A 20289-nucleotide genomic window follows, 5' to 3' on the forward strand; every position below is an offset into this window, starting at 1 on the left:
GTTAAGAGACGACACTGGTTATGGAACCGAAAAGTTCCACCATCTAAATGAAGCATAAAACCCGTGGTGTTGTTTTGATGTGCAGAGATGACATTTGGATATTTCGACACACGCAGTGATGAACAGTTTAGTTTTAAGCTGTTGTGCAATATCCTCCTTTTCCAACACATCACCACTTGAAGAATGTTACACCCAGTTCTGAATAAGACATTGTTATCCTCCATGTACATGACAATGGCTCTAAGTAGCTGTGGTCTGGTTTCAGGCCAGTACAGTAATAAAAGTATGATTTTTAACAGATTTCAAGGAAAAGTTGGCCATGTTTGTTGTGGTACAATCCCAGCAAACAAAGAAAGTAATGTTTTTAGCAATGTGTGAATACTCCAACATCCATAGCTTCCTTGTTGTGACTGTTTCCGCACACATGTAGCTCCTCGTGTTGGCTCGCATCCAATCAAACATTCTACGAATTCTTTCTTCGATGACCCCACGTTTCCTATTTGAGCCCCATGCAATCGTTCCCTGCTCCTGGCTCCTGCTCTGACAGGACACAGGGAAATTCCCACACATGATGACCTCTTTTCTTGAAAGTTTAGTCCGGCCCCTTTTTCAACATATTACCGTCAATGGGCAGTGTCTGTCCGTAAACTCCTAATTGCATCACAGCCCCTCCAGAGGCCAACCGGCCTCCTAAAAACTCCACTGATAAAGCAATACACACACACACACGCACACACACACGCACACACACACACACCTGTCATGATGTCCACCAGCTGTTGTGAAATGGACGATTTTTTTTATTGCCCTTGAGTCATGTTAACATGTTTTTTCATTTGTTATACTTATCAGTAGGCTTCATAGCAGATTGGGTTTCACTAATCAATCAATGAAGTCGGGTGCTGAAAACGCAGCCTGGCTTTATTTTACACTTTTTTGCATTTGAATTTGGCTTCGATACAGTTTCTCTGACTTGTTAAGTTCAGCAGTGCCACAGCGGAACCGACACGCTTGCTGCTGTTTTATATCAACAACCTACAGATGTGTGTTGAGATTAAATAACACTTAACAAGGACTGGAGAGGCTTACTTGGGTATCTCTGACAGACGATCTAAAGCTCGTATAGATTAAAACCTTGTTCCCCATCACATGCTCTTGTTTGTCACCGCTCAGTAAAATGAATGTTTTGGACTGTAGGTCAAACAAATCAAGACATTAGAACATTTTGCCCTGGTCAATTTTTATTTAATTTTTTTCTGACAATTTATGGACAAAACAATGAATCCATGATTAAAAGCAAATAGTTATTGATGATCAACTTTGTCGTCACACCAGTCACAAAGCACAAAACAGCACATTACAACTGTAAGAAATACATTATTATCATTTAATACAATAAAACGTTGTGGCTAAAATCTTCCTTTAACATAGTTGATCAATCCATCAAATAAGGCTGCATTAAATATTGTTATTACAGACAACAAGTTCTATGAAAAGACCAAAACAATCGGTGTGTTTTGTCCGTCTTTCAAGACTTTCCTACTCCTTTGTGTGTGTGCGAGCACGACCAGGTGAAAATAACCTGTTGCACAACATTTTGGAAAGAAGGTGTGTTTTGAATAGTTTTACTAGAAAAACAATGGAGTCATTGTGTACACATACCTACTTTATAGTGGAATCAGTTCATTCTTGGTTTAAGTCTTGAAGTTAATAATAGAATATCAAAAAAAGCTATAATTTAGTTGATAATGTATTTCTGATAGACAGTGTGGTCTCATGAAGTCTTTTATTCTGTATTCACTCCTGGTAAGATGTGGAGAACCTCAAAGCTCTATTCTGGGTCCTGTTCTGTTTTTCTATGAATATATACCTTCTGCATAGTTTGATTTAGAATTGTTTTGCTGACTAGAAATCAAACTCTAAGCTGAATGCAGATAAAACTGGTGATTTAAATTCACTGATTCTCCAATTACTCTCTCAAATGTGTTTGGCGATTGATATCAGAAAGTATTCAACTCTGAAATACGTCTTCTGCTTAAATCCATCTTCTGTTTTCTGGTGCCGTCTATTTTAGGATCCTTGCTTGTTGAATTTTCAAGATTGCTCATCAATTTTCTAATTTTGTTTAAACCCAAAGACTGACTTATAATCAGAGCTGAAATGAATGATCATAGAAGCACACATTTACACATCATGCGGTAACTTTGCTTTGATTTTAGAGTAATTGCTAAGTAGTTCAAAACACACAGATAATAGGAATAGTTTTGTACAAATATTTGCTTCGAAATTTAAAGAAAAAGTTGTTGATTTCCTTCATCTCTCTCATGATTCTCTAGTCGAGACAAAAGATGGTCAAGATGTCGGGGCCTCTAAACCTCAAATATGTGACATCGCAAATGAGCAAACCTGTGTCGTCTTTTAAGATACAATTGAAACATATTAACAAATCTAGGTTGAAAAGTGATACCTTAGTGATTTTGCTTGTTTGATTACACTTCCCCCTCTGTGAAAGGGAACATCGGATATCCGGACCATGGGGTGTAACGGGAAGCCAAGCCTGTCGACCTACGGTAAACCGAACAGAACATTATCTTTTTGAAGTGAACCAAGATTTCGACATCTTTGGGCACTTCTGCTATTTGCCTGTAGATGACTGTGTAAACGCAAAACTGACGAGCAGAAGTGACTTGTGGTCACTACAGAGCAAGTATCCCTGCCCAGATCTTGTGTAACACACGGCCACCCTTGCAAAATGTATGTTGGTTTAATAATTAGGGCAACATCCGTGAGAAGATCTTTTGAGTACATTCGCAAGTGTTAAAACTTCACTTCCCGCTGTATTTGGTACAAGATTTAGGAATCTGACTGGAAAAATGTTCATTGTAGACGTAAAACAAATTTTGGGCCAACTGGCACTCAATTGGGATTATGGTGGTTTAGTTGCACATCAGGTCAAGATAGATAAAAATAGGGATTTCATCAGCACTACAGAAAGAATTTCTAGAAAACTTCGAAGAAAGCCTCTGAGGGTCGATCGATCAAACAGTCTGGTTATAGTTATAGAGCTGATTTTTATTATTATTATTTTATTATTCATTATTTGTCCTTTTTTAAGTAATAAAGCTCAGAAATGCACCAGATTCAGTTTCGAAAGATCTGTTGATTTTCTTTTTCTTTCGTGAAAGTAAACTGAATATTTATTTTGGTCCTTTCTTAACATCACTTTTAGACGTCAGACAAGTTTGCGTGAATATTTTTACTATTTTCTGAAGTGATATTCTAAATGTTTTGATAGAAGCAAGCAGGTGTAGACGATGTTATTCATATTGTTTACTTAAAAGCAACGGGACCACAATGCAAATACATCCCACAATGATAAAACGAATCCTACATTCAACCATGTACTTATAAGAAAACTCAGCAGGATGTACTATAGTATAGTGTTGTATTTAATACAATGTATTATTGATGGATTACTAGGTGCATTTAATTTTAATGAAATTTGGTCGAGGTTGAATTTGTTTTTACATCCTACTGGCTCCTCCACACACACATTTCACTACGGCAGGACTTTACAATGAGGAAGATGTCTTTCAAGTTGATGAATTCTCCATCAATATAGAAAGTTGAGCCTGTGGCACTGTTCCTCAAAGCCAGAATCCAAAACTTTCCTAGATTACCAGATACTCTGACACACTCGTCAATTAAGTTGACATCCTGTTTTATTTTGACCACCCCTCCCTTAGAAATTACCGATATTATGGAAGTGAAAGTCGGTCCCCTGCTTTACTGAACACGTTTAATGAAGGTTGCGTCCAACTGGACACACGATCCATGAATTACTGTAAACTGTGCGAAATTATATGAAGATCAGAATTTGTTGCAAATGGAAATGTATTACTAAGATATATGACATCATTTTATGACTTCATAGTCATGATGATGTCATTCTTACCATGTGATCATTAAGTCTTTGTCAATCTATATAATAAACTTTATACATATATATATTAGGGGTGTAACGGTGCACTAAAATCCCTGTTCGGTACATACCTCAGGTTTGAGGTCATGGTTCGGAAGTTTTTCTTACCTAAAAAATGAAATTTTACAAAAGTTAAATAACAAAACAAACAAATGTAATAACTGTACTTTTATTGTATTCAAAATATGTAGTTTCATGTTTATTTTTATAGTTAGGTTATGGTAGGGGGCTAGAGAATGCATTATGTCAATAAGTGTCCTCACAACTATAGAGAGACGTGCATGTGTATGTTTTCATGAATCAATCAATCATCAACGACCGCACTTACCGGGTAACTTGGAGAGGATGTGTCTGAACCTTGTCCTCTCTCTACTGGGGTCCCTCAAGGTTCCGTCCTGTGTCCCCTCCTCTTCTGTCTGTACACCAACTCTCTCGGCTCTGTCATTCACACACCTGGCTTTTTTTTGGCTGATGACACCCAACTAATCCTCTCTTTTCCCCAATCTGAAACGCAGGTAGCAGCACGAATCTCTGCCTGACTGACATCTCTCAGTGGATTTCTGCAAACCAGCGATAAATTAACCTTGACAAGAATGAACTACTATCCTTCCATGGAAAGGCTCTCACACCCACGACCCGACTATTACCTTTCAACACTCCATGTTAGCCCCCACCAAGACTGCTGGGAACCTGGGTGTGCCACCCTGGGAGTCAACTCTCCCTTACGGCCATCATTACTGCAACAACATGTTCCTGTAGATACGTGCTGCACAACATCAGGAGAATACTTCCGCTTCTCACTCAGAAGACGGCGCAGGTTCTGGTCCAGGTTCTGGTCATCTCACACTTAGACTATTGTAACTCCCTGTAACTCTTTTTAAATCCTACGCTCCTTTCACTGGTTACCAGTGGCTGCCCGCATCCGTTTCAAAACACTAGTACCTTAATACCGTCCTGTGAACGGATCGGGTCCAGTCTACATCCAGGACATGGTCAAACGTTACACCCCTGCACGCTCACTCCGCTCTGTATCGGCCAATCGGCTTGTTGCTCCCTCACTGCGAGTTAAACTCACCAAAATCACGACTGTTTCCTGTCCTGGCTCCTAAATGGTGGAACGAGCTCCCCATCGACATCAGGACAGAACATCTACACATCTTCCGCCGCATATTTAAAGCACATCTCTTCTGACTTAACCTTGAATTAAAGCCAAATAAATAAATATAATAAAACTAGCACTTATATGGTACTTTTCTTATAGCACTTTGTAGTTTGGCTTTCTTGAAGAAATTTGTTTCTAAACTTGTTGTTCTGGGTTTGTGAGGATCCCTCTCCCAGGACGGACAGAAGTGCAATAGATGCCACGTGTAATGGACAACATCAGGAAGATAAGGGTATCTGCAGCATTGATTAGAATAAACACTTTGTAGCACAATGGAAGTTCAATGAATTGATTGATTATTGTCAGTAAAGGTCGGGTATCCGAGGACAAACATTGTATATCAAGAAGTCCTGCCGTAGTCATAGTCCATGGTCAGCAGCCACCACGATCATGATCCACCCTCAAGATAGGATGCCACTTTAGTTCAGTCATTGTCCACTGCTGCCATCAGGCTCCACCATCAGCTGCCACCTCGACCGTGGTCCACCACCACTGTCAGATACTAACACGATACAGAATCCACCATTGAAGTCCTAAAGGGTGCAAAGAAAACTTCATTTTTGAACCATGCATGTCCTAAATGACTTCTTCATTACATCATTAATAATATGTGATATAATGATGGCAAATTGTTTTCTGATCTACCTTATATTTAGATTATCTATATTAAATATCTTACAAAAAAAGACCAAGACGCTGTTCTATACAGAACCAGAACGTTTCTATTTTAACATGCGCAACTTTTCTCGCATTTACGGTAGTCTTACTTTAACCTGCGCAGTCTTTACGGTAATACATCCTGGCAGCACAAGGAAGAGATTTTCAGAAAATGGGAATAAAGAGAAAAGGAGCATTAAAGTTCAGTTGTTCAAATTGTGTTGAGTTTGTTCAAATGTGAAATGTAGTTTAGAAAATGGGGAAACTCAAACCACACTTTTATTTAAATTTTTTCTCAAATTAAGCAAATTATTTTGACTTTTTCACAAACTTTCCTTTATTTTTAAATGTAAACCTTTTATTTAGTTTTACCTGAATTGAGAAAAAAGACATTGTGATGTTTCAGACCTTTGCTTGAACACATCCTCTCAAACTGGACCTCTGAATTTGTATTGAAAAGCTCTGATCCAGAGATCCAAACACTGCTCTTATGAAGACCTGCTGTCATATTAAATCTGTCAATTCTTAGCTGTACTGTGGTGAAATCACAGATCCCAGCAAAATTTGAATTGCATGATAGATGCGTGGGTTTTGACATGTACTGATTACGCAACAGGAAGCTAGGTGTGTTGACGCGAGTGCATGACAGAATTCACCACCTACACTCCCTGAACTATGTGACCATCCTCACGTTCACCACATTCTACCTTTCACCTCCTTTCAAAAGGTCCTTTCAGACGGAATCATTGGCGAGCCCGCAATCACACATCGGATGTAAGGGCCTGTCATTTGTCCTACAGATGTTATGATGAAAACATCAACATGAATCCAAAAGAACATCATGGGGACGTCTGTGGTGAGGCAGGCAGGTCAACACGCTTTGTTTACACATGTGGACCGCATGTCGACGTCATCAATTCTTGCTGCGTGCGGCGAGAGGAAGGATGCGGGAGCTTTGAAGCGCACACCAAGGAGGAAACACCAGCTCCAATCTCACAGTGTTTATGCTATGACCTACATGCAAGCCACTTGGCTGTGACAGCGGAGGGACTGTCTGTGACATCGGTGTGTGCAAGTCTGACGGTTGACCCTCAACAGCAGTAGCAGGGGGGGACAGGAACAGGAACAGGAACTGCTCACGGGTGAATGTCTCAACAGATGTAACCAAAGACAGGATAGGCTGCAGTCTAATCAGAGCAGTAGAACTGTGCTTCTCAATTTGAGCAATCAAGTTCCTTGTCAGGAAAAACCTCAATGTTTAAGTAAAGAACACAGGGCGAGTCTATACTGGTGCTCCTCAGATCCTTTACAGTCAAGAATATATATATTGTTTTGCTGGTTATATGCACAAGGCTGTAGACAATGGGGCATAAACAGTATATGAATGTATGGTAACTTGTAAATGTAGAAGGGAAAGTACTTGTTTTGCAGAGTAATGCCCCCTCTGACTGATATTTTACCATATTATCAAATGAATACTGATGAATTACTAACGATTTTAACATTTTACTGTTGTACCCGCTTGAATTTGACATCTTTTAAACTAATGGATCCAGTTTTAACTAAGTTTTTCACTTGTTTGAACGCGACCCTCCAAAGGGTCATGAACTTAATCTGAAATGTGCGATAACGGGTGTTGTAGGAAAGACATCAAAAACTAAGTTCTGCTGCAAGTTTGAACATTATAATAAATATTTTGTGAAGTTTACTTTGTTGCACAGAGTTGGATAAGACGATCGTAGGCTTTTCACCAAGCTACTGCTGGTGATTCATAAACCTAGCCTATAGCACGAAGACTGTTAAAGGGGAAAACCGCTAATTTTGGCCGTACAGACAAAAGCACTTTATTTGGCCTTAAAAACACATTAAATGTTAAATATTCAAGGATAAATGTTTCAAATATGCACGTAAGCAAAGTACTGAGTAAATGTAGTGAGTTACATTCCAGCACTGGTTAATACTGAAAGCTGTCAAAGCCTCATTGACTCCCTTTAAGACGATAAGGGCATGAAGAGACACGGTACACCACACACTTCTCGGTATCAGGCCTCCATTGTACACTGCTTGCGTGTGCAGTGACTCAGACTCTGCTGCGTCACGCTTGGAAAGATCTGACTCCCCTCACATTCAGGAATTTCCTGATCCCTGCTCGGCTCTTCTCCAATGCGAAAACTATCTGCATGTCTACAGGAGAGAGGCTTACAGTCAAAGATCGTCCCACCCTCCCTCCCTCACTCACTCACTGCTGGCCGGCCACTGGGAAGTTCCAGGTTAATAACTAAGCTGGGGACACAGTCAGCAGGGCAGGGCACACATCCCTTCTGCTCTACTGTGAGTGTGGAGTCAGCAGTGTTGGGCTGAGTCAGGGGCCACAGCAGGAGACTTCACTTTATTTTTACATAACTGAATTTGAATTTCTCAACAACATCACATTTAAAGAAAAACGTTGGGCCTCGGAGATGACGCATAAAAAAAGAGCTGAAAAATAATATTCAAAATCTCCTTTTTCTCATTTATGATGGTAAATTAAAATGACAGTCACCCAGAGGAGAATATGTGTCATGACGTTTCAGCACTGTGTCTTTAAAGGACTTCCGGTCCCAGGTCATACCTTGATTGTAGTTTTCCAACAACAACTTGTTCTGGCCTGCTGCAGCACAGCGCTGGTGGGAGTGCCATTACTCACGCTGTTACAGTTGCATTCCTGTACTGCACGTAACAGTGCCTGCCTCGTATTTCCCAGGAACGGGAAGTTCTAGCCAAGACTCTTGCCAAATCATCTGTGCTTGTACACCCGGGGTGGGGGGGGGGCGGTTTGCTTGAGCAGCTCTAGTGTCTCCAGACGTGTTTGACTTAGTGTCAATCCGCCGTCATTGTGCTGGTTTGTGTGTGTTGGCTTCAGCAAAACTCATTGTTGGGCCTTGTTAATTGGAAGCACGTGTACATCCACCTCAGAAGTTTGTGTGTCCGTATCAAGGACACAACTTTTTTTGAAATCATTTGACACCAGTTATGACTGTAGTAAAAATATATATATTATAATTTGAGCAGGGTAATAAGCCATTTTTATGGAAACTAGTCCCTGAATAAATGGACGTAATTAGAATGTGGATAACATTCATGCATGTGAGCATCAGTGTCTCTGTGAGCTGCAGGTAGTGAGTCCAGTTCACTGTTATTATAACACAACTGCTGAGTAAACCCTGGTGCAGACAACAGACAACAGGAAAGAGTGGGCTGCAACGAGAAAGCCAGGCCTCCATGTGCACTGAGAGAAGAGTCTGAGCTTTAGACCAACAGCGCCCCCTGATGGAAAAAAAACAAACACGTCCCCCCCACTCCCCTTCGTGTCTGAATGAAGAGAAATATCAAAAGCTCTGCTCATAATGTTTAATATTATTTCTGAAATGTAATACAAGAAGATTTTTTAACAACATTGTATTAATTGTTCTTAAGCCTATGGAGCTGTTTAACCTTTAGGGCTGTGAAACCTTCCAACAGCTGTTTTCAGACCTGATCTTCGAAAGGAAGTCAGGAGCATTGAATTCATACTTTCTGCTGAGTTTCCAACTTTAAATCAATCTATCAACAAAAGCATTTATTAATGAATTACTAACATTTAAGGACCTTGTAAAGCCCTATGAGGAAAATTGAAGTTTGTGAATATGACCTACACAAATTTTCAACATCTTTGGTGAAATCTTTGCACCAGTGGCCTGTTTTATTTCTCTGCTGCTCTTTTACTGTATGTTCTTTATTTGATTTGAGTTATTTCCCTTTTTTATTGTTTTGATAAAAGTCAGGGTAATACATTTTTTCTTACTGACTGTATGTAAAGCTCTTTAAAGGGTCCTTTATAAATACAACATAAATTCAACACATCAGACAAAAATACGACAAAATATTCATCATGCTTTGATTCATTGTGACCACATTATTTGTCATTTCTGAAAAGTGCCAAAATCAGAAACACTACTCCACCTGTAAATATTAATGTAGAAATCATAGTTTCAAGTGGGATTTGTGATGTCTGATTCTAAACACAAACTTTCTCAGCTGGAAACATCGCTCTTCCTGCTACTAACCGACCAATAAGATAAAAACACGGTGTTCAGTGATCTTTTATTTCCAGAGTCATGGTCCCAGATGTCACACTGAGAATTAGGTTCCAAAAAAACAACAAAGTAAATCAGTAGATTCGTTTTTTTTATTATTATTTTATTTAAAAAGTAAAACAACAAATGTAAATAAAAAAATACATGTTTTTAAGCTCAGCGTAAGTGTAGAAAAACAGGGAAACCTGGTGCACTGGCTGCACAGGGGCTGAGATTTCATCCCTTGCTAAAGCAGAAAAAAAAAAGAAGAAAAAAAAACTCAGCACACTGAAACCTGATTTGAAAAAAAATATATAATCTAAGAATAAGGGTTTGTCCTCGGACGGGACGTTCATACATTCTAAAGGAAGGTACAGCTGTCAGACTCGAGCACTGAACTCTGTCCAGTCGCAAATTAAACTCGACGCTAGCAGCTCAACTAATCTCTTCTTAGGACAAACCTGTTGATTCACAAATGCAGCATGCGTTAAAAGAACATAATCATAGAAAACATTGCCAGCTCGGGGCTGCGCCACGATGCAACGGATTATTACTACAGTGTATTGTTTCCATCCCTGTGCTGGTGTTTGATATTTGGTTTGTTCAAAATCCTCGGCTCCCTGTGACACTGAGTTTGTTAACATGAAGGGTGACACGTTATTAAGGGTTTGTATTGCTGGCGAAACGGGTGTGAGCTACTTTGTGTCTGACATTCGATTACATGCATCAGCTGCTTTCAGGTTATGTTACACATTCTCTTGCTGTGAAAATCCTCCACACATTTTTATCCACGGCGACTGAAAAACAAGGAAAAGGTGTTGACCTTAAAAAGAGGAAACACATCTCAAGATGTCAGTATCATTCCAGTGTCAATTGAAGAATGCGAGGAAAATGGAAAGAGTCACATATCAACCTCTTCCTGCACCATTTTGTTTTCAAAGTCGCTCTGTTGGGGGAGGAAGAGCGGCTCGTCCTCTAAGCACGAGGTTGGCGGTTTGATCCCAGTCTCCCCTATTCCACAAGGGTCCCTGGGCAAGGTACTGAACCCTAAATGTTAAAAGACGGCTGTGCCGACAGTGTGAGTGGTGTGTGAGAGAGAAAGTGCTGCACATAGATGCACTGAATGAATGAGTGGTCATCAAGACTGGAAAAGCTGCTTTATAAATACAGACCATTAACATTCTGTGTCACTGTTGATCTACCAGGGAGAGAAGAATGCCTGGGCTACATGTCCCACGATTAATGTCCTGTAAATGTTGTATTAATACTTCTCACTGAGTGGATTTAACTCAAGCACCAGTAGAAAGGGTCAACAACTACCACTCATAAACACAATAACACACACACACACTGTACAGGCGCGACCAGCCTCCTGCACCCCAACGCGGCCCACGACTGGGGGCAGATAACGATGCAGTGCCCACCCCAGCATGCATCTCTTATCTAGTGGAAACAGCATCGCTTCAGTCTTACTTTCATACACTTCACCTTATTGAACAGGTTTAACAGGCGGCTGGGGCTCAGAAGGTAGAACGGGGGGGTCCAGTAAGCAGAAGGCCCCTGACTGCAGGGCCGGCAGTGTAATGTTCTGCAAATATATGCACTGTGTGTGTTTGTGAATAGTTGAATGGCAAAGCACTATACAAATACACACAATCTAATATTGAGCCAAAACTAAAGAACAAATTAAATTGGCTACCTCACTGGGATATTTTCAGACAGGCTGGTTAGAGATGTGGATAAATGATTTGAGTAAGAGAACTAAGGGAAATTAGAAATCATAACGGACACACTGTAAAAGAATGAAATGGAAGAACTCATTTGGTAAATAAGAGCGGAGACTGATTGCGTTTACACATATTTAACACGCGACACCTGAAAAACTGAGGCCCTGAGCATCCATGATGACACACTGACAGAAGGTTTGGTTGGGTGAGGAGGAGGAGGAGGAGCCGGCCCCTCGCACTGCAGTCGTAAAAAGACAAAACGAGTGAACCTGAATCTGCTGAAGTCCAAATAATCCTCTCACTCGCAGAGTAAACCCGGAGTCAAAGCAGGCTGATTGGCCAGAGCAGTCCACTTCTCTCAGTGGAGAGACGGGGAGGGGAAACAGAAAGGAGGCGGGAAAGACATCAGTGGAAATAGGCCCGGTAACAGACATAAGCACTGAGAGCCAGTGCCGTGCACAGGCACACGTTGGCTAGTAGAGGGGGCCAAGCCCCCGGCGCAGGAGGTTCTTCCTTTGGCTGCTCCGCTGCCTCGGGCTTCTCCTGGTTCTCGGCCTCGTGCTGCTGCTGGGATGTGGCTGGAGCGTCGGAGGTCAGATCTTGGATTACCTTGTGATCATCGAGCTGCTCGGTCTGATCAGGGGGAGGCGGTGGGCCAGCGATGTTCCTCTTTCGCAGATCGGTTTGCTGTGAGGACCTGGTTGATGAAAGAATGTAGAGTGAAGAAGAGCACTTTTGTTAGAAGAGAGCGTTTCAGACCTTCGAATGTGTTCTGAGTGATCAGATCTCAGACCTGATCTTAGCACTGCACACTTGTGATCTCTCAGGACAGACTAAATAGTGTCAATGTTTCTGCAAAGGGCAAAATATTTCTGGAGCCACAAGCAGCAGCTCTTCAAACTAGTTATAATGTGTTTACCGAATTAAGACCAAAATAAAATGTGTTGCGCCACACAAACCACTTCTTGTGTTAAGACCAGCTATCGGTAAATATGAACCCCCACTAGCAGCCAAGTGAAAGAGTTGTGTTGCTAACGGGACCAAATCTAAAGTTAGCTTGATTAAAGTACATACAAATACATTTAACATGGGTTCAAACAGAAAATGATCTGAAGTGTCTCTTCTAGCACTTGATCTGTGAAGATGAAAGGAGCAGACCTGCCACATCATACATTTCATTTAACCACGTTCTTCACCATTAACAGGCGTGGCACAAACACTTATCTTCAGGTTTCTAAATAGCTGGTTCAGAAACAGATTACGCTGGAATAAAATTAAAATAAATGATTTTGATGAATACCCCAAAGTCCTGCTCTCCATGTGTCGGACGATTTCATCATTTTCAGGGAAAAAGGACGGCTCAATTTTGCCATTTTGAGGGTCTCTGGGAGGAGGGGGAGGAGGAGGAGGGGTGAACTCTGGGGGATCGTCTTCCTCGTTCGACAGCTCTTTCCATGACTCCTTCAAAAATCAAAAACACACACAATCAATTTGAGTGTTTGCATAACTACTTGAAATCAAGGGAAGATTAGTAGATAGGTTTTTATTTCTCGTGGCAGTTTACGATACACCGAGTAAAATGAAGACCCAGGAGCAGAGTAGAGAGGAAGGACTTGCCTGCAGGGACGTGTCTCCCTTGATGTACTTGGCAGCTTCGTTGACAGCGAGGTAGGAGAAGCGAAGTTGATCCGCTGTCTGAATCAAACCCATTCGATAGCGTCGCATCTCCAGCAGCACATCGCGAATACGAACTGAAGACGGGTCCTTACGGTTTGACATCTGTATTTAACAGTGAAAAATAAGAGATTAATATGATAACTGAGAAATGACACGTTCTAGAGTCAGTTTGCCTCCATTATTACTGGTTCCTTAATAGTGATGACTACGTATTAGAGTAGTTATACTGCTCTACAGGCGCATCTACCTGCTCAATATAAATAAAGAAGGTATAAAAGGTACAGTGTGATAATTTGTTTACAGCAGAGCTCTGTACAAACCAACAAGAGGCAGGTGTCCACGAGACAAAAGGTCCCAGAGCGTCCGATGCCGGCGCTGCAGTGAACCACCAAAGGTCCCTCATCGGAATTCAGACACCCGGACTCTCGCACCTTGAACAGGAAGTTAAGGAAGGAGGCCGGAGACTCTGGTACCCCAAAGTCAGGCCAGGTGGTGTAGTGAAATTGTAAAATCTCACGGGTCTCCTGAGTCTGCAGAGCAAGATCAGAGGAAAGACATCAATTAAATAAATGATTTTAACTCCATTACCTGAACTAAAATCAACTTCAGAAGGGACATTTTAATGACCAGCTTGAACAGGAGGAACAACACCAGCAAGTAAAACCTGTTACAAGGTTTATATAAGGACCTGTCTATTACTTTAAGATTAGAAGATTTGATTTAAAAGGAGTGTTGTGTTCACTTGAAACCACGTCAGCTTGTACACGCACTGAAAACTTACAGACAGATTTTCCAGCTCCAGCTCACGGACTGTGTAGTAAGATTTGACGTCTTCTGAGACGAGGGTGAGCTTGAAGTTGGTATCTTCAAAAATAGCATCTTTATCTTCTCTGAACGGCCAATACTGGGCACATTTAATCTATAAAGCAAAAGAAGGCCAGTTAGAAATAGTGTGACGGAGAGAAAAGTATGTTACAGTATGAGGATGAGCTGCTTACGGATCCTTTCTCTATGACTCGGTTCAGCATCACCACACCGCGGCTCCTCTGCTCCCACACCATCTCCCAGAAGTGGCCACATGTGTTTGGAAGGGGTCCCTAAAAAGGGAAAACATGTTTTATTCTGTACAGCTACATTACGTTTCATTTAGCTGGTGCTTTTATCCAAAGCAAGTTACAATAAGTTCATTCAACCATGAAGGTTCAAACCCAGAACAGCAAGATTCTACAAACTACAAAGTGCCACATGTAACTGCAATACAACACAATGCAACTAACTTTTTAGTTGTTTGTTTGTTTGTTTGGTTTTTCAACATCAGAGTTGACCCTGGTTATTAGACCAACATCTTCTTAACCAAGGTGTAGTCGGAAGAGATGTGTTTTAAGCCTGTGGCAGAAGATGTGTAGACCTTCTGCTGTCCTGATGTCATTGGGGAGCTAGTTCCACCATTTAGGAGCCAGGACAGCAAACCGTTGTGATTCTGTAGAGTGTTTAACTCGCAGTGAGGGAGCAACAAGCCGATTGGCCATTACAGAGCGGAGTGGACGGGCTGGGGTGTAAGGTCTGACCATGTCCTGGATGTAGACTGGACTCGATCCCCAGCACAGTGCGCAAGTACTAGTGTCTTAAAGCGAATACGGGCAGCCACTGGTCACCAGTGAAGGGAGCTGAGTAGTTTGAGTGAATTTAGGTTGAAGACCAGTCGAGCTGCTGCGTTCTGGATGAGCTGCAGAGGTCAGATGTCACTAGCAGGCAGAACAGCCAGGAGGGAGTTGCAGTAGTCTACCTGTAGGTGTGAGATGACCAGAGCCTGGACCAGAACCTGCACTGCCTTCTGAGTGAGAAGGGGAAGTATTCTCACTGCTGTGTTGAGCAGCACGTATCTACACATGAGTGGGTTGTTGCAGCAATGCTGGCAGTAAGGGAGAGTTGACTGTCGAGTGTCACACCCAGGTTCTTTGTGGTCTGAGTGTGGGCTAACACAGAGTTGTCGATGGTGATAGTATGGTCATGGGTGGGAGAGCCCTTCCCCAGAAGTAAAAGTAGCTCGGTCTTGTCAAGGTTGATTTTTAAGGGGTGTGCGTACATCCACTGAGAGAGGTCAGTCACATTCGTGCTGCTACCTGTGTTTCAACTGGGGACAAGAGAGAATTATTCGGGTGTCATCTGCGTAGCTGTGGTAGGAAAAGCCATGTAGTGAGTAACAGAGCCGAGAGGGTTTGTTTAAAGGGGGGGAAAAGGAGGGGACCCAGGACGGAACCTTGAGGGACCCCAGTAGTGAGTGGACAAGGTTCTGACACAGATCCTCTCCAAGTTACCCAGGAGGGTACGGTCTAAGTACTGATTTTATGGACTACGGAATTGATTGATCCTAATATTCTTTAAAAAGGCAAGTACAACAATCTTCACTTTGGTCTGAGTATCCCAGTCCCATCACTTTCTAAACTATTTTAGTTTGATTTACAAACCAAGACCTCTCCTCATCTCAGCCTTGTGCTGTCCAGCTGCCAAATCCAGATGAGGGGATGAAAGCTGATGAACAATGAACCACGACCGTGAAATCACAACAAACATTGATTTTCTTTTGCCCCACATTTCGTCTCTCAGGCTACGTCACGGCTGATCTGATTGGAAGCCTCCAGCCAACATCTGAGGCTATTTTCTACTATTGTTAATGTTTCTGGGATTAAACAAATTAATTAAATCCATGCTTTAACATTGAATGGAAATGATCAGTAACATTTTACTTCAAGTCCGCCTTTTTTAAACCTATAGGCCATATACATAACTTTTAATAAATGGTTTATTAGCTGCAGCTATGGGGACATTTATCTATTTATGCCTCAGCCTCAATAGTTAAAGTTGGCTAACAGTCTTATTATTATAACCAACAAAGATGACAAATGTTCTTTGTTTCTATCTTTATGAAAAGGACAACTGATTTCATTATTATAAGTTATTTGCTGGATCAATATAAATGTTGTACCTTCACTAACGTCTATGAACAAACCTACTCCAACCTCTTCTGTGTAATGGAGGATTATCACCGTTCAACTAGAGCGGAACTGAAGCCTCTTCACTTACCTGAGTGAGGATATAGTTCCTCTGCGCCTCCTCTATCGTGATGAGGCTGGCATTGATGTAGTCGTTCGCTCCCAGCTGCAGACATATTCTGCTGTGGTCGACTGAGGAGAGGAAGAAAACATCATGAAGAATCATGTCAATAGTATGTTTGTCTGTTCTTTATACATCGCAACCTCCAGGGAATGTCCATGCAACTCTCAGAACAACGTAGCTGCTGAGAACTAACAGTCTGTCTGGAGCTTCCAACTTTAAAACTGGGGCGCACACTTTTCTTCATATCCAGTCAAGGAAGATCATGGTTTGTCGTGTAGTTGTCTCGTTAAAAGTGAAAAACACTATTTGCAACTTGGTCTGTACAATTTGCATTGTTCATTAAGTGTGAAAAGAGGAACTAACATGGTTGAGATGTTGGATTGTTTTACCGAAAAGCATTTTTAAACGTGAACTTCTGTGGAACTCAGTAGCGCACAGTCCCTTAAATATTCACTTTATTCAAATTTGATTTTAGAAAGTCTGGACAACCAAAACAATTCAATCGAAGTCAGAGTAACTTCTTAGTAACTGATAGTTTCCATCATACACCATTACAACATGCAGATGTTAATGTCAGACCTGAGTAACAAAACTGATTATTCCTTCAGTCTGAAGAAAACCTAATATTTCCATTGTAATCTCCTGCTGACCTCACTCATCTCTACATGCATGTGCTGCGACCACAGCGACAACCCTCATAAATAAAAAGTCAAAACAAAAGTTAGGAATTGGAAGTCACATCCTGTTTTACGTCAGTCTGACCCCGGCAGTGACACAAAGTTGTGTCCCTTGAGTAACACTAACACTGTGTAACTTTACGTAATTATTACGATACTTGGCCGGCGATCGTCATCTCTGTGTAACTCTCTGCTGTGAAAGACTCCACGACTCAGAACCTTTAAAGGATCAGTCACCACTGGGTGGAGAGCTGTGCCGGGAGCACTCATTCATTTGAAACTGAATAAATGAGATGTTTAAGAGCGTTTAGTGAAGTGCATCGAGGCATCGACTTACATGGGCTCACGTCTCTGTAGCGGTTCCGATTCTTGTTTTCGGGTAGTTTGGCAAGTTTGCATGGCAGATCACAAGACTGGTGACGAATCTCCTGTGACAGAATAAAAAATATAACATTAACACTACATTCATGTGACATTAAAAGGTCTGACACAGTATGAATAGTTCTCCATGCTTTAAAACAGCATCAAATGACATAAGGTATTCAGTTTAAACGTGGGGGTTGGTTCCTTCCCAGAAATAATTCTGAGAAAAAAGAGGGAGGGGTGTTGAGCATGTCCACACACACGTTGTTGTAATGGATATTTAGTACAAGAAACTGACGACACAACATGAAAATCTTCACACAAACTCAACATTTGAGGTTCAAGGGACATTACTGAGCTTTTTACTGCACCATGACTATTTCACAGATAATAGTTAATAGCGACTTTTATATTATAGAAGATTTTTCAGTCAAAATGCTTTTAAATGTGAATATTTTCTTCTTTGGAATTGAATTATTTGAGTAATTTTGAGGTTCGATCTTTTAGTTGGAGGTCGGCATGCAGATGGGGAAGTCCGGGATCGAGCCGCCGACCGTTTGGCCAGAGGACGACCGCTCTACCCCCTCAGCCACAGCCGCATTAAAAACGCTGCTTGAACATTCATAAAAGTGATAGTAAAACATTATCCAACCATATAAATATATAATGGGATAACCGTCAATGAATCCTTTTACCTTTAAGTAGATGGTCCTGATTAATGGGGCTGCAACCATTAGTCAACTGACAGATAATTAATCAGCTATTGATCCATTTATTATGTGGATTTATGGTTTTAAGTGAGAAAGATAAAAAAAAATTCACTGGTTCCACCTTTACAGGCAAAACATTCTGTGAAGATTAACTACACGAGCTTTCTCCTGTAGCAGCTCTACATGATAATAAGTTACCAAGAGACTATAATTAACTATCTTTGGATTTTGGATCTGAAATGTTGGTCTAACAGTACAGGACGTACCCCATGCTCTTCAGGAATTAGAGATGGACCAATAACTGATCGATTGATCCACTAATTGAATGATCAACTGACCTTTGCTGCTGTATACAGTGAACTGAATATGTTGGGGTGTTGTTGGTCGAACAGATCCATGTGTGATGGGCATTTCCCACCATTTAAATCAATTTATAGACAATCAATTTACCAATAATTGATACAACATTTAATCTATATATGTGTGGAAATACTAATAATCACTGATCATTCTTACAGGCTTCCTAAACCGAGTTTTCAAAGCAGGACAGTTACTAGTAATGGAGTATTAACTAAATCAGTGGCCACTTCCTCCATCACTGCGGTGCATTTCAGTGAATCAACCCCTGAACCGTGTCGTTGTACCGGGGACCGCAGCACGAAGCGGGCCGGTGATGGGACGTGGTTCTCGAGGTAGACACCCAGACAGACTCATCAATCATCGGACTGGTCGGGCAGGCGGAACCCGGACTCGGGGCTCCGCCGGCGGACTGAGCGGGGAGACACACGCTGCGGTAGAAAGGCCCTAAAAGTGACCGGGGTCCGCGGACGGTCCGGTTCCCCCGTGATTTACCGGGAGCTCCTACCTGGTAGACGCAGCTCCAGCTCCCGTTGTCATCGATTTCCCGAAACTCGGCTTCCATAGCGGACAGTCCGGCTGCCTCCTGCTCCGGCGGCTGGTTCCTCTTCGGCCTCCTCCTCCCCCTCTAGCCTCGGTGGAGATACCGAGCTCCCGGTAGATTGGACACTTCAGGGTCCGGAGCCGAGTCGCTGGGTTGAACAAATGTTCCGCCGCTCGTCGGTAGCTTTTCCTGCGTAGATCAGCTTCGTCCGTTCGGCCTCAGAGCGGAAACACGCCGCAGGCTCCGCCCACACGCCCGAGCTGCTGCTGCCGTCACAGAAGCAAAAAAAAAGGAAAAAAGAAACTCATAAAGAGAGTTTACTTTTTATTATTATTTTATTGTCTTTTCCTTTCTTTTCTTTATAACGTGTTTATTGCATTCTTCTCTTTTCACCTTTGACATATACATACTAGTCCTTTCTGTGTGTAAAACAGTATTAAATGTCTTTTAAAGTCATACTTTTTACTTCTCTTTTCTAAAGTTTAAAGTTCCATCTCATACTTTTGGTGATCAAAGTTCATAGTTTATCTCTTTATTTTTATCATCTACTCAATTTAGAAAGTCAACGTTTTAAAGTCATCATTTCACCTTTTCATACTTTTTACTTTTATCTCCAAATTGTGAGGCCTTCGATCAAATGCAGGTTGTGGATCATATCATCTTTGTTTTTATAGTTATGAAAGAACAAACTGAAACATAAAGGGATTAAATTAACTTTTAAAAATAACCTTCTCCAGTACAGGAGCGGTAAGAAAACATTGTAGCTAACAAACTCCATAGGATGGCAGTATAATACAACACTGAGGATGTAAGCTACTGCTAAACCTCAAAGAAGAAGACGTAGATGACGATGATGATGATGATTCTTCATTTAAATTCTAAATCTTTCAAATATACCCCCAAAAAACTGAGAGAAATAAATAAAAATAAACATTTGTGTGTTTACATCCAAGTTCTCTCTCATTGTAGAAACAACAGCTTCTGGCTCAGTTGTTATTCTAGAAGAAAAAGGCATTTTTTCCTAGTAAGGAAACAGTTCAAGCATGAATGATATTTGAATGGGACAAGGTGTGACTTAAAATAATGTCACAGTGTTTGTGCAGCAGATAAGGAACAAGGAATTTACATTTGTAGATAAACAGTATCACTTTCATTTTCAGGTCTTTAATTTCCCTAATAGATCCCCACAAAGTTTCACATAGAGTACTATGAGATTTGGTGG

General features: G+C 41.3%; 1 protein-coding gene and 1 long non-coding RNA gene across 3 annotated transcripts; both read right to left on the reverse strand.

The window, feature by feature from the left end:
• Window positions 1–1234: 1234 nt before the first annotated feature.
• Window positions 1235–8503, reverse strand: LOC128443054 (uncharacterized). 2 transcript variants are annotated; one of them, XR_008338933.1, is made up of 4 exons: window positions 8413–8503; window positions 4311–5677; window positions 4054–4090; window positions 1235–2565 (listed from the first exon to the last, which is right to left on the reverse strand). It is a non-coding gene; the product is annotated as an uncharacterized LOC128443054 (long non-coding RNA). The 2 variants fall into 2 exon arrangements; XR_008338932.1 differs by lacking the exon at window positions 8413–8503 and adding an exon at window positions 5912–5968.
• Window positions 8504–11744: 3241 nt separating this feature from the next.
• On the reverse strand, window positions 11745–19308 carry LOC128443017 (tyrosine-protein phosphatase non-receptor type 1). Its single transcript, XM_053425702.1, has 9 exons — window positions 19032–19308; window positions 17431–17521; window positions 16384–16484; window positions 14298–14396; window positions 14081–14218; window positions 13620–13829; window positions 13240–13401; window positions 12923–13083; window positions 11745–12319 (listed from the first exon to the last, which is right to left on the reverse strand). The coding sequence occupies exons 1-9, from the start codon at window positions 19086–19088 to the stop codon at window positions 12028–12030; spliced, it is 1311 nt and encodes a 436-aa protein (XP_053281677.1). The 5' UTR covers window positions 19089–19308; the 3' UTR covers window positions 11745–12027.
• Window positions 19309–20289: the final 981 nt, after the last annotated feature.

The sequence above is a fragment of the Pleuronectes platessa genome, chromosome 6 (genome assembly GCF_947347685.1).
Source record: "Pleuronectes platessa chromosome 6, fPlePla1.1, whole genome shotgun sequence".
Taxonomy (NCBI): Eukaryota; Metazoa; Chordata; class Actinopteri; order Pleuronectiformes; family Pleuronectidae; genus Pleuronectes; species Pleuronectes platessa.